Source organism: Ambystoma mexicanum, chromosome 1p (genome assembly GCF_040938575.1).
Source record: "Ambystoma mexicanum isolate Mex_15411 chromosome 1p, UKY_AmexF1_1, whole genome shotgun sequence".
In the NCBI taxonomy this organism is placed as follows: Eukaryota; Metazoa; Chordata; class Amphibia; order Caudata; family Ambystomatidae; genus Ambystoma; species Ambystoma mexicanum.
This window is the reverse complement of record NC_090921.1, coordinates 212,090,284-212,103,032: the sequence shown is the minus strand read 5'-3', so window position 1 is coordinate 212,103,032 and position 12,749 is coordinate 212,090,284. Positions and strand designations below refer to the sequence as shown.

Here is a 12,749-nt window from a genome sequence, read left to right as displayed (position 1 = left end):
GATGCTTCCTGATACCGGGTGTGTGTGCATTATGGGATGCACCGTTGGATCCTGTGGGTGTGCATGATGTGAAAAGGATGCTTCCTGATACCGGGTGTGTGTGCATTATGGGATGCACCGTTGGATCCTGTGGGTGTGCATGATGTGAAAAGGATGCTTCCTGATACCGGGTGTGTGTGCATTATGGGATGCACCGTTGGATCCTGTGGGTGTGCATGATGTGAAAAGGATGCTTCCTGATACCGGGTGTGTGTGCATTATGGGATGCACCGTTGGATCCTGTGGGTGTGCATGATGGCAGAGGGCTGAATTCAAATACCAAGTGTGCATTTGTTTTGTACATGGTGCTAGCGTGTGTGGTGTGTGGCGTGTGTGCGTGCAATGCTGTCTATATCCTAGCACTGGGTATGTGAGCATATGTCGAGGCAGCTTCATCTTGATCCCTGTTGAATTTGCATGATTCCAGGCACCATATGCAGATACGCTGATAGTGAGTATGATTTTGTAGTCAGATATCTGCCAGTCCTGTAGAAAGCCACAGGCTTTACCTTGACACCTATTGGGAGTGTATGCTACCTTTGGAGTGTATCCAGCTTCATGTTGGGGGTGCATGCTCCCAAAGGACCGTGTCCTAGTACCCAGTGGGTGTGCATGATGTCACAGGGCCTGTCTAGATGTCTGGTGGCTGGCTATGATACCACAAGCTCTATCTTGATGCATGTGCATGTTGTTAGTGGACTATTTGATGATAAATGCTGTGTTAATGATGTCACAGGGCAGTATTCTTAAACCCTTTTGTCATACATGATGACACAGGGATAAAGTGTGGCAGCTGGGAAATGTGCATAATGCTAGAGAGCCATACTCCGACACCTTGTACATGATGCCAAGGTCTTGCATCTATATGCATTATGCCAGCTGACCATAGCCTTATTCACTGCTATTGTGCATGATAACGAGCTGCATCCCAATGCCTGGTTTCTGTGTATCTACACAATATCACAGGCTGTGTACTGGTAACCAAAGAGTGTGTACATGCTAGGGAGGTGCATCTCAATATGTAGACATGCTTAAAAGTCATGAAATGTTTCCTAGTATCCGATGTACATTATTTCAGGCATCTGTAGCTAGGCTCCTGGGGAATGTGCATCATGCCATGTATTGCTATCTGGATACAAGGAAGATATATGCAATTTCCATATTTAGCACAAAGGCCATTGTTATCCTCTATATGTATGCCTCATCCCTTGCCTTCAGCTAACTCAACAGCCTTAAACCATCTGTTTGGCGGATCTTCTCGAAAATTCCAGGGTGGATAACAGATCCCGCAACCCCTTTAAATCAGCATTAGAATCATTTAAATACAATACTACCAGTGAAATGAATGTGTGCACATTTCTACTGAGAGATCTTTACTTATACAAGAATACATTGCAACACTGAACCCAGTCAAGGGACATGCCCAACAATTGTCTGTTAGAAGCAGAGTGATCTCAGGTATCCATTGTCCTTTATTAGCAGCAAAACGCTATTTAATAGTAATACTAATTTTGCAGTTTGAGGACTGTTCAGAGGGTCACATATTTTCATAATCCATGCCATCCGGTGCCTGGATGTAAGGTGTTTTGCAAAATCATGAAAAAGAACCCTGTAGGTGTCATTTCAAGCATTAATCTGAGTACCAGGTTGCCTGTGGTGGCACCTGGAACCCCAAGATGTCCTGTGCTTTAAAAATATCTCCAGGGTGTCATGTCTCCACGATCTGTGTGAGATAAGCTCAACCATTATTAGCCTGTTTCACAGTGAGGGGAGGCCGGATAGATAACAAGTGAATCTATAACACACATCATCAACATGCCACATTAAAGTCACAGGGAAGCAATCTTCCCTTGTGCAGCATGTATCCTTTAGAGATTGACATGATTAGTAAAGTGTAGAAAGAGATATCTGCTTATAGTAGGGGTTTTGAGGAAGCAGCCACTAAAAAGATTCCTTTACACCACAATGCTGCAGAACTGGTCGTCTCTTACGGGAAATGACGGAAAAGGGGATTCCCTCCTACCTAACACCTCTGTGAGCTTGCACTCCTTTCCAGAGTGCACTGCGCTAGCTCCCATCTGACATTGTGAAAATAGCTGAACCAGCTTCCGTGCGATCTCACGTACTGTTTATGCTGCATTCCTTTCACAAACCTGCACTGCTCTCGGTGCCGCTGCACTAAGAGGGGCCAACATGAGGTGACTATAATGTCCTTGCTGATTCTATAAAGCTACCCATTACTGGTAGACATGGTGGGGGTGTTCAATTTACTGGCTCTGGTGACTATGACAAACCATTCCTGTGTAGGGGCATTCATTGGTATAATCATATATCCTGCTACTTCTGAATGTTTCAGGCATTGTGTACCCTTAGTTAAGTTGAAAAGTAATGCCTAGAAGATGTAAGATAGTTTCCCTTTACATGAGTCCTTTCCTCTTCATTGTAAACCCTTTTTTGTTCTAATCAGCCAATCGGGACCAGTGGAAGCATATTAGGAGGTAGCCTCATTGGAAGTCCCATGTCAGAATCCATTGCGGTATTGCCAGGATAATTAATGTCTGGACATTTGGGGCAACATTACAGAAACGTTGCACCAGTTCAAGTTCAGAGTTGCACCATATTAGCACTAGGGCAAACTTTGCCCTGGTGCAAAAATATTATTAGTAAACCTTTACATCAGGACACGTGCAATTTGGCATGTTATAAACATCAGGGCAAAAATTGCCCTAGTGCAAAAAGGTACCTTTTTGACACATGTTTGCACCAGAGCCAAGTTTGCCCTAGTGCTAATACCATTCCATATTAGTACTAGAGCAAACCTAGCCTTGGTGCAATAATGATGTGAACATGTATCTTTTTTTTAACTAGGGCAATTTGCCCTGGTGTATATAACATGCTGAATTGCACTTGTCATGGTGCAATGGGTTTCTAATATTTCCGAATGTTTCTAGAAGTATCGCAAACTTTGGCCTAGTGCTAATATCGTCCAACTTTGCAAGGTTTCTGTAATCTGGCCCCAGGTGTCCCTTCTCGGGCATTAAAACCATTCTGACACCAAAACCTTTGCCAGCCAGGATTATGCTGTTAGTTCTGAAAGTAACCAGAGTCAACATTCATTACTTAGCAACTCTGTATGCTTTTCCTTTGACCTTCAGTGGCCGCTGTCTAAGGTATTTTGCGATTTGTTAGACCAACAGTGTTAACACAATGGTTGTCGCTACCAAAAAAAGAAGCCTTCAACATTGTTGCCTTGGCTGTATGGTAGAGGGTCTTTTCACAGCTGTGACTGGTCTAGTACATTTTTGTGAAAAGTGCTCAATACCCATATAATATAGGGATCATGACACATGTCTGTTTATGAATGATTGTCTATCTGGTCCCTGAACTCCTCAACCTTGTCCTCTCCTCGTCGGTGATCATCTTTGTCAATGTTTCCTTTGAAATTAATGTGACTTTCCAGAGCCTTCCCAAAACTAAAAGCTTTCTGGTTTCTCCTCGTCTCCAAAGAGTTTCCGTACACAGGACAGCTATTCAGACACAGTATAAACTGAATATCTTTCATTGATAAACATCAGATCTTCTGACGCAATACTGCTGAATCATGTTCCTTCTGAATTAAACTCTGAAAGAAAGCTTAAAACACAGATTACTGGCTCGATTGAGCCATGACCCGAACATAATAGAGAAGAAATATAGCTTAAGATGTTGTATGGCCACAGAGCATCCTACGCTTGCGGTTAAAGTAACAAAAGGTCCTAGGCAAAATGGGCTAGACACACCTTGAAGTCTCTGTCCATGGAGCTGGGTTTTCAGAATTTGGGAAACTATTTCAGGTCCAACCATTAGGTGATAGGAGTATGTGTACATCTATAACCAACCCATGTGCCAAAACAAAATCTACCTTATTTCTAGAGTCTCTGTACAAACTATTGGCTGCCTCAAGAAGTGACTTTGGTATACTCCATGGTCTGTCATAAGCACAATGCTCTCTGTAATTGATTGTTATTCACACGGTTCTCTGCATTCTGAGAAGAGTGCTCTGTGCAACCGATGGCTCCATGTAACTGGCTATCCAATAGTATCCAGCCGCTCCCTGGAGATCATAGTCCATCATTGCCCAACTGCTCCATGTAACTCATTGTCCAGTATTATGCCACTGCACCGTGTAGTTCTTTTGTTCATTTCAGAGTGTGTCAGCCAACCCACTGTAATGTCTATGCAATAGATCAGATCACACATTATTAGATAGTAGTTCAATTAAATCTATTTTATGTTGTTAGTAGTACAGCATGTGATTGGTTTAATTGACAATGGGGCCGCACATGGGAAGCTGGAGAGAAAGAGGAGAGGTGATGCTGGAGCAACGAAAGAGACATTGGAGCCTCGGGGATCATGGGGCAGAAGCCACATTCGTATCCCAAGAGACGTAGAGTCTTAGTGCTGAAGTTGAAGCTTTGCAATTCATCCATGTTTCTCCTGAGCCACATAGGTCAGTTAGGAGTCATCTGGACAAGAGGGTTGTTGGCTAGAAATGGGGACCAGCTGGATCCTTCTGTTGATGAGAAAATCCACCTGGAGTGAAGCCGCATATCTGTCATGCTTCCCATCCGCAAGGGCAGGAAGCTCTATTCAATCTGCATATGCTCCTCCTGACACCCTTGTGCCATCTTCGATGGGTGCTGTTTATGCCTCTTACAGCATGAGAGACGCACTGCGGGAGAAAGGTAAACATTATACAAGCAACTGAAGAATGATGGACCTTGTTCAAATTTGATGAATATTGCTTATTTTCTTTCCACAAGGAAAGTCACAATTACAGAAATTCACGCAGACCTCACCACGGCAGAGCTGGTTCTACAGAGGTGAGGTCAGGGTACAAGCGTAGGCCTCTTCGTCTCAGTGGTAAGAAGCTAGAATGTCCAATTTGTGTTGCCCAAGCAGCACACCTAAAAAGCCACTAAAAAGACAAGCAGGAATCCCTATGCAAAGTCAATGACCATATGATACCAATCGCGTGAAGACTAAACTGGGAAATGGACAGAATAGATGACCTATCTGTGGTCAAATTCTAAGTATTCTGAAATTAACTACTAACCCATGCCTGCATATATACACGTGTTAGATCATCTCTCTAGATGTGTGGCATATGAGCATTTAGTGATGGGATCATGGTGGAACCGGCAGCAGAAAACCTCTAGAATCAAAGGGAACTTACCTGAACGACCAACACCATCCTCACCGCTCACTTCATATTCTGCTTTTGGCGCGCTTGCTCGAGCTTCCTGCGGCGCACTTCCGGGATCTCCGCCAGACTGATTCCGTGGCTGCTGCCTCTGCAAAATGTAGAAGAGTGCAAGCAGGCATTGGTTATGAGGGCCAAAGCTACACTTTCAAATCATGCAAATATGTGCACCAGCGAAGTGGAACTTCTCATATTGGAGACAGACACTGCAGGACTGCTCGTCTATTGTTCAGAAAGAGAACTTTGCAAGTGGACTGGGCTGATGTTCAGAAGAACTTAAGGATTTGAAACACCTATATGTTAAACCATGACAAAGGGTTTAGGATTCACTAGGGCAGTGTCTAAAGATTCGAACTGTAGCTTCCCACATGATTCTCTATCTCCTTAAACACAATCCACCCCGTTAAGCTCATAGCTAACCTCCGCTGCACCCGTCCACACGCCATTCAGACATGGGTGACTAGGAGGGTCTTGGCCACCCTCACATAACACCCCATGCACATGCGCATTATAGCACCTCCCAATTCTCCCAAATGTGGACTCAACTCCTCCGAGGGCATCCAACCAACAAGCACGTTGGGACCATAATTATGGTGAAAGGCGCTATACAAATGACAACATGAATGAATGAAATGAAGTGTCTAAATATCATCAAACTTATTAAACTGGACCGCCATGTATGGAAGTGATCTGATGTGTTATTGCAATATATCACCGGGGTGGGAGATAGCCCAGGGGCAACACGCTCGCTTTGGAAACAGGACGATGTCTATTATAAATAACCAATATGATCATAACTATCATACACAGCCTCATTGGCACTTCTCATGGATGGCAGATGTCTGTCTCCCCTCTGGCAGTTGTCTTTTATTATTATAAGCATTTCTTTATTTGCAAACCTACCTTATGTGTAATTGCTGTGTCTGCAGAGCTTTAAATATGAAAGATTATTTTAAAAAAAAATACATTCGGTTAGTATAGCTCAGTGGCAATGTGCTCAGAAGACACAGAGCAACACAGGTTCGAATCCCGGGTCCGTGCTTAGAAACCTCCTCAGTATTAAGTGCGTTATAAAAACGAATTATAATTATAAATGTTTTTTTAAGGTTGGCTCCTATTTTCAACTACTTTCATGAGCTCAGATACCTGTGTGATCTCCAAAGTGAATGCACCGTACCACCTTTGCAGTCGTTATATTGCTGCAATCACGCGTTACTACCTGCAACATACAGAATGTATTTGATTGCACCCTCACTGCACCTGCGCACCGCTGCCCCTTGCAATCAAACGGGGGCTCCAACAGTAACTTGCGTTCACAAAATAGAATTTCAGAAGACAAGCAGAGTTAGAATGAGGCTGTTTCACAACTAAGCCCCAACGACAGAATGTGTGTGGATTAGAGATAAACCTGGACCATTTGCTTTTATTTCTTTCGTTTGGCAGCCAAGCCTTGGCATGCAGCTACCTTTTAACTCAAATTCACAAACAGTAGCACAAATGAAAGGAGTGCAGAGAGGGCCAGATCCTCAAAACTTGTTTTGGCGCAAGAGAAGAGATGCACTATTCACAAAGGGCAACTGAATGAGTGCGTCATGCCCTCCCCTTGCACATTAGCGCAGAGAATACTTCACCGTGCGGCTAGGAGTATTTACCATTGATACTGAATAAATATTCTTTAAAATGCACAATTTGCATAACATTTTATCAAAAAAGCTGCCACTTGGGTACTATTCAAACAGTCTGCCACAAAAGGAATGAATTGCGGTTTTCAACTGTGGGCCACTTTTTAATTGGTGCCCGAAACAACTGTATGCCCCGGTCCAACATGGGCGCAGCTAATACTTTAACTGCCTTGAATTAATCACCAACAGGCTGGGTAGTCTTCTGTGCGTGCCATGTGGCGCAGGTGGCCAGGCACTAACGGTACCAGATATCGTGCCCCTTTTTCTGTCTTGAGATCAACAGGTGGGCATGGTGAGTGTGTGGCAGGCAATGTGTGGCAGCGCACAGGTAGAGGCGGGTGTGGGCCACTGGGCCTATGCAGTGGCTGGCTGAGCCCTTTGTTTTCTCTGGTCACTGGCATGGGGAGCCCTGATATGCTGGCATGTGGCAAAGCACAGATTCAATGGTTTATAAACAGACCCTGCCATGGGCCTGTGGTCAGTGCCACAGAGTCACTGCCCGTCGGGCGTGTGAGAGGAGGACACAGCAGGGGTCAAGTCCTAAAAAGAAAAGTGGGGGGACTCATTAACATACCAATTGAATGTGGCGTCAACAGAAAATTAGCATATCAAGGTGCCGTCTGAAAAAAGTGGGGGACTCCTGAAAAATGTGGGGGACTCTGTCCACCCGCGTGTACCCTCGACTTGAGCCCTGCGATGCAGGCACCTGGGCCCAGAGTAGACCAGGGGGAAGGTCTCGCTGCTGAGTAGGGGATGTGCTGAGACTGCCAACCTTTCATGATAGACCAGACATTGCACTCATTCTCTGACTGCAACTTGCATTGACCAGGTTAAAGTTTGACATTTAGAATAGTTGATTTTATGCGACTAAAGAGGACGATTCCTATTTTTTTGGTCACATTAAAACTAACAAGTACTTGAAAATAGTCAATTCTGACGTATTCTATTAGCAAATTGTGAGAGCTTGCTTCACACGGATAGGAAGAGTTCTGTGCACTATTTATTGATATCTAGCGTTAAAGTGTGAAAGCATGTTTTAGGCACAGCTGGGAGATCTGACACACTACTACAAACAGATGTTACTCCCCAGTGGATTGCACTGGTCCCGAGGTAGAATTATTGTTAATATTGAGCATAGCGACCAGCAGTGTGGTGTGTACTTTCCAGATTAGGCCTCATTAGTTGCCCACCTTATGCACACATTATGTCAATGTCACAAAACTCTTTCTTCAGGGGGAACTTTAGTGCTGTAGCAATCTCCTGAAGAAATGCTGCTACTATTAAAAGCAAAGCAACAGGACAAGTTTTCTTACTGTCCCATTCAATATTTTCAAGCACTGCTGAAAAGGGCCAGTTCTTCCTGCTTTCACAGTCGAAATAACAGGAGTAAGAAGTAGCACCTACATTAGCTGTGCTTAGAAGCACTTAGAACAGGTATCCAGTCATGATATCGCAGGAAATAATAAAGAATACATTTACAAAGACGAAAGAATGTTGCAAGAAATAATAGAGTGGGTGAAAAATACCTACTAGCTGAAAACACATCAAAATAAAGACAGGAACATGTAAATATGGGGGTGGGTTTTATGTGTACAAAACCCCAAAAAAACATATTAAGGTTAAAATTGGGATAAAGGGGAGGGAGACAAGGAGCGTTTTGGAGTAGGAGAGGTAAAAAAGGTATTTTTACAATAGCCAATAAGGCATGTCAATGTTTTTTCTTGCAATATTTACTACAATCTGTAATTGTATGTCACTGTTATTTCTGCAATAAAATCACAGTGAATCCTTACAACAGTATTCCATTGTTGCTCATGTAAGCAGTCGGTGGAAGGCTGAAGCCAGTGTGTGTGGGGCTGCAAGCAGGTGGGGAGGGCACAAGTGTACTAGATATTATTGGGCCCTCGTTCTAATCGAGCACCGAGTGACCGCCTATGAGGGCTGGGCCCAAAGAAACAAACTGTGCATTTCGCCTTGGGCTAAAGGAGCGCCTCTTCTGGAGAAAGATTTCAGGGAATATGTTGGGAATATGTTGGTAACCTGTCCGCCATTTTCTGAGCTAGGGCCATACCTGAAAAGTCATCATTACTGCCTTTCGTCTGATGGGATAGGCCTGAACGATACCAGACGCGTGTGGCCACCCTTTTCGCGCAGCTTAAAGCTTTAGTTCATTCGAGACATTGTTGAGAAACGGTGAGTAAGAGTGGTTTATAGTGATCATTTCGAATTACATTATGTAGAAAGTCATAATGTCGAGAAAAAAAATTAGAATGTCTATTTTTGTTTGTTTTTTGTTCGAAATGGGGGGCTCCCCCAGCCCACCTTTTTTGTAATTTTTTTTTTGTTTTACCCGTTTTTTTTACTTGCGGAACACAAAAAAAACATGTAAATAAAAAAATAAAACATTCGATAAAAAAAATTTCGACATTTTTTTTCTCGACATTATGATTTTCGACATGTTTCGACTTTTTCACTGCACACCAGTAAGAGTGGGTGTTCCGAAACACATTCCTGTTTATGACATAGAGTAAAAGGAAATGAGGAAGACGGCGTCAGCGACTCTGGGCTTATACAGATGACATGGCTTCTGGGAGTGCAGAGCCAACTCGTGGCTATCTGAAAACCTTCTGGTCCACTCCGTGTCTTGTGGATAGAGCTCTGATCGCTTGCTAGGCCATATTGCCAGGCTACCACGAGTGACAAAAAGATGACCCGTGGCTCTGATTGGTTGTGTTCCATCGGGCATTGTAATGCCCTCCATGCATGCAGATTATCCATTGTTTCTGCAGCCAAGTAAGTCTAGCGTCTGGGCTAACAGACTGGCAGCACAATCCCGTAATTTAGTTATTTAGAAATTTGTATAGCAAAGTATTAAGGGGCATTTAGAAGAGGCTCCTCCCGTTTGAAGACCTCTCCATCCTTGTAAAATAAGAAGATAGGTGTTTTCAAGGAAAAACCTCGCAATTCACCAATTCTTCTGGCTGAGGATATCGCGACCAAAAGTGCTATCTTCCAGAGCAATGACTCAAAATCACACAAAGGCCTAGCCTCAAAGGGTATGTGCCTCAGGAAGCCCAACAGCGAGTTTGGATCTGATTTAGGAGAAGGCGCTCTATGGGAAAGAAATGCCATGAAGCATGAGCTTGGCATGACTCAAAGAAAAAAGTTTAGTGCTGCAACAGAAATGTTTTCTGGCTCGAATTCTATTTTCTGAATGTGTTTTGAGGCCAGGCATCCCCTCAACCAGGTCCCCTCTAAGCTTATCTTCCTTTCCCACTGCTTTTCTCTTTGCCCGGTCACACCAGATGCCATTGAAAGTTTGATTAAACAGCTGAACCCCACCAAAACCGATGCTGGTCCCATACCAGGATGGCATCTACTACAACATCGACCACTACATCAATCTCTATGTCACCTCTGGCATGGCGGCCTGCTCACTGAAAGCTGATGCCATCTTCCCCGGACGTTTCTCTCTCCGCTAACTTCAGACTGATCCCTAACCTCCCTTTGACAATAGCATGGAGAAGGTGGTGGTGGGTTACCTGCAATCTGTCCTGGACAAACATTCGTCCTCATTCTTACACTATGCAGCTTCCTCCACATCACGGGACCCAGACTTCCCTCTGGGATTTTGGGACGATCCCTGAGGTGCCGTGGATAGGGAAAATGTAGTTTTACTGGTATGCTGGATCTATCTGCAGCCTGTGTGATGGTTCTCCCCAGTTTGTCACCAGTTACTCACATGCCTAAAAAGCATAGAACTGGTTTCTGCCCTTTCCAACATTCAGAAAGCAAAGTTGTGACAGATTTGCTTCAACATTACGACGGGTCACATGTGGGGTGTACATTTCTTGCTGGCCGAGGATACATGTCATCCCCTCCAAGAACCCCCAGTAACATCTCAACGTGGACTCCGGTTCACCAACTCCAATCAAACGGAGCCAAAGATGAAATTGTATTCGTTGGTACCTAGAGCAGGAAACACATGCATGCTACTATAGTGCCACCCCTGCTTGGCCATCGCATCCCCCTGAGCCTCAAAGGTAACATTCTGCGAGTGACATTTGATGCAATCCTTAAGTAAAATGTTAATGCCTCGTCCCCGCATTCAACACTGTGCATCAGTAGTCAGAGTGGCCATGAACTCCCGGCTTGGCTATACCAATGCGCTCTATGCGGACCTCCCACTCTTACTTTTGTAGAACCTTCACAGGGTCCAAAATGTGTCCGGTCCTCTAATTTGGGGGCTCTACAGACATAACCAGACATCTCCAGGGCTTGACATTTCCAACACTGGCTGAAGGTGGAGGGCCGACTATGGATCAAATTGGACTGACCCGCCTTCAAGTGCTCAATACCATGTTATGTTATGAGTCTTTCTAAAGTGCCAAAAGCCCGAAGGCATCCAGGCGCTATTCCTACCAGCAACTGCAAGGCAACTTGGCCAGAAGCAATTTATTTAAACAGTCTGGTTTTCAACAGTTTTCTAAAGGTCAGGTGGTTCTTCTTTCGAAGGGTCACCGGCAACTCGTTCCAAGCCTGGGCTGCCAGGAATGGGAAAGCAACCCTACTGCCAGGACCCTACTGTCCGAAGAACAGACTGGAATGTAATTCCCCCTGTTTAAGGGGTGTGGACCAACTTCTACTAAACCATGCACCATTCAAACTCTTTTCTAAAGAGGGTAGGCAGTATGCTGTCTATGCCTCAAAAATCTGCTACACGCTTCCTGCTACGATTCAAAACTCAGGCTCAGCTTACATCATTCAGAACCTTTATTGGTCCCATTCTTTTCACTAGAAGTTATCTGACCAGCCCCAGAGAGTATTGGGGTGCTACATAACTGTTGCTAATCAATCCTTCAATTTACCTGTAACCTCGCCACATTGCTGGATAGATACCCTGACGCTTTTGGGGTGCATGAGGAACACTTACCCGGGTTGAATATCTGGAGGTATAGGAATTGGTTTATCATATCCAATTTTTCCAACTAGCCAATAGGTGTCTTCCAGACCTTTGCCCTAGATTTAAAAAAAATAAGTTAGATGCAGGTTAGTATGGAGGCATATTGAAAGATCTGTGACGCATTACTAGTCTGGACTAACGGGTGATCCCACAGGCCAGGAGCAACATGCACTGGTGAAGTGATTATGGTGGTCCACAACTATACAGGCATAAGGGGCACTGCCGGAGGCGGATGCTGTTTAATTGTATGAGCTCTCTCCATATTAGTATTAGCCGATCAGCAATCATCTGCGATATGCCCATCCCCAGCTGCCCGCATCATGAAGCATGCCCTCACTCTGGCCCAGTATACAATCAGTGTACTCATATTACCTACTTCACCATCCCAATTTGTGACCAGTACACATCCCTCCTTTGATAAAGCATCCTCCCTCCTCCAGCCCCTTGTCTTCTAGCCACTTATCTGGGCTAAGAGAATCTGCTGGAGCATCTCAATAGGCGAACTTTTCGTCCATTTAATCACGCCTTTGCTCAGCAGTCAGACCTCTTACCCAGTTGGCCACCCATTTTCCAAATGCCTGTCCATTATCTCAGCCGCTCATCATTTTGCCAATCACCCATCCCTTTTTTCAGTAGTTCATCAATATACCCATTGACACATGCTTCTGATTGGGGGGCTTTAATAATTCCAAGTGATTCCAGCTGACCACCCATTTCCCCAGCTTTCTACCTCATGCCCCATCCTCTTTGCCAGCTGCTAATCACTTTTTCAAGTGGTCCATCTCTTGGTTCAGCTGTCCTTTTACTTTTGTTGCCATTCTGT

The 12,749-nt window shown here is 44.4% G+C and overlaps 1 protein-coding gene across 5 annotated transcripts in view; it reads right to left on the bottom strand.

Annotated features, from left to right (window-relative positions):
* Positions 1-1,491: 1,491 nt before the first annotated feature.
* Positions 1,492-12,749, bottom strand: part of LOC138567864 (retinal guanylyl cyclase 2-like) — a 419,705-nt gene continuing 408,447 nt past the window's right edge. For 4 of the 5 annotated variants that reach the window (XM_069646359.1, XM_069646356.1, XM_069646364.1 and 1 more), the window contains 3 exons: positions 11,897-11,982; positions 5,255-5,372; positions 1,492-4,750 (listed from right to left, as the gene is read on the bottom strand). In XM_069646359.1, the coding sequence (XP_069502460.1) occupies positions 5,282-5,372; positions 11,897-11,982 (177 nt within the window). In that variant the 3' untranslated portion in view covers positions 1,492-4,750; positions 5,255-5,281. Of the gene's footprint in view, positions 4,751-5,254; positions 5,373-11,892; positions 11,983-12,749 lie in introns of those variants that run through there. The other variant, XM_069646366.1, reaches the window with a different exon arrangement.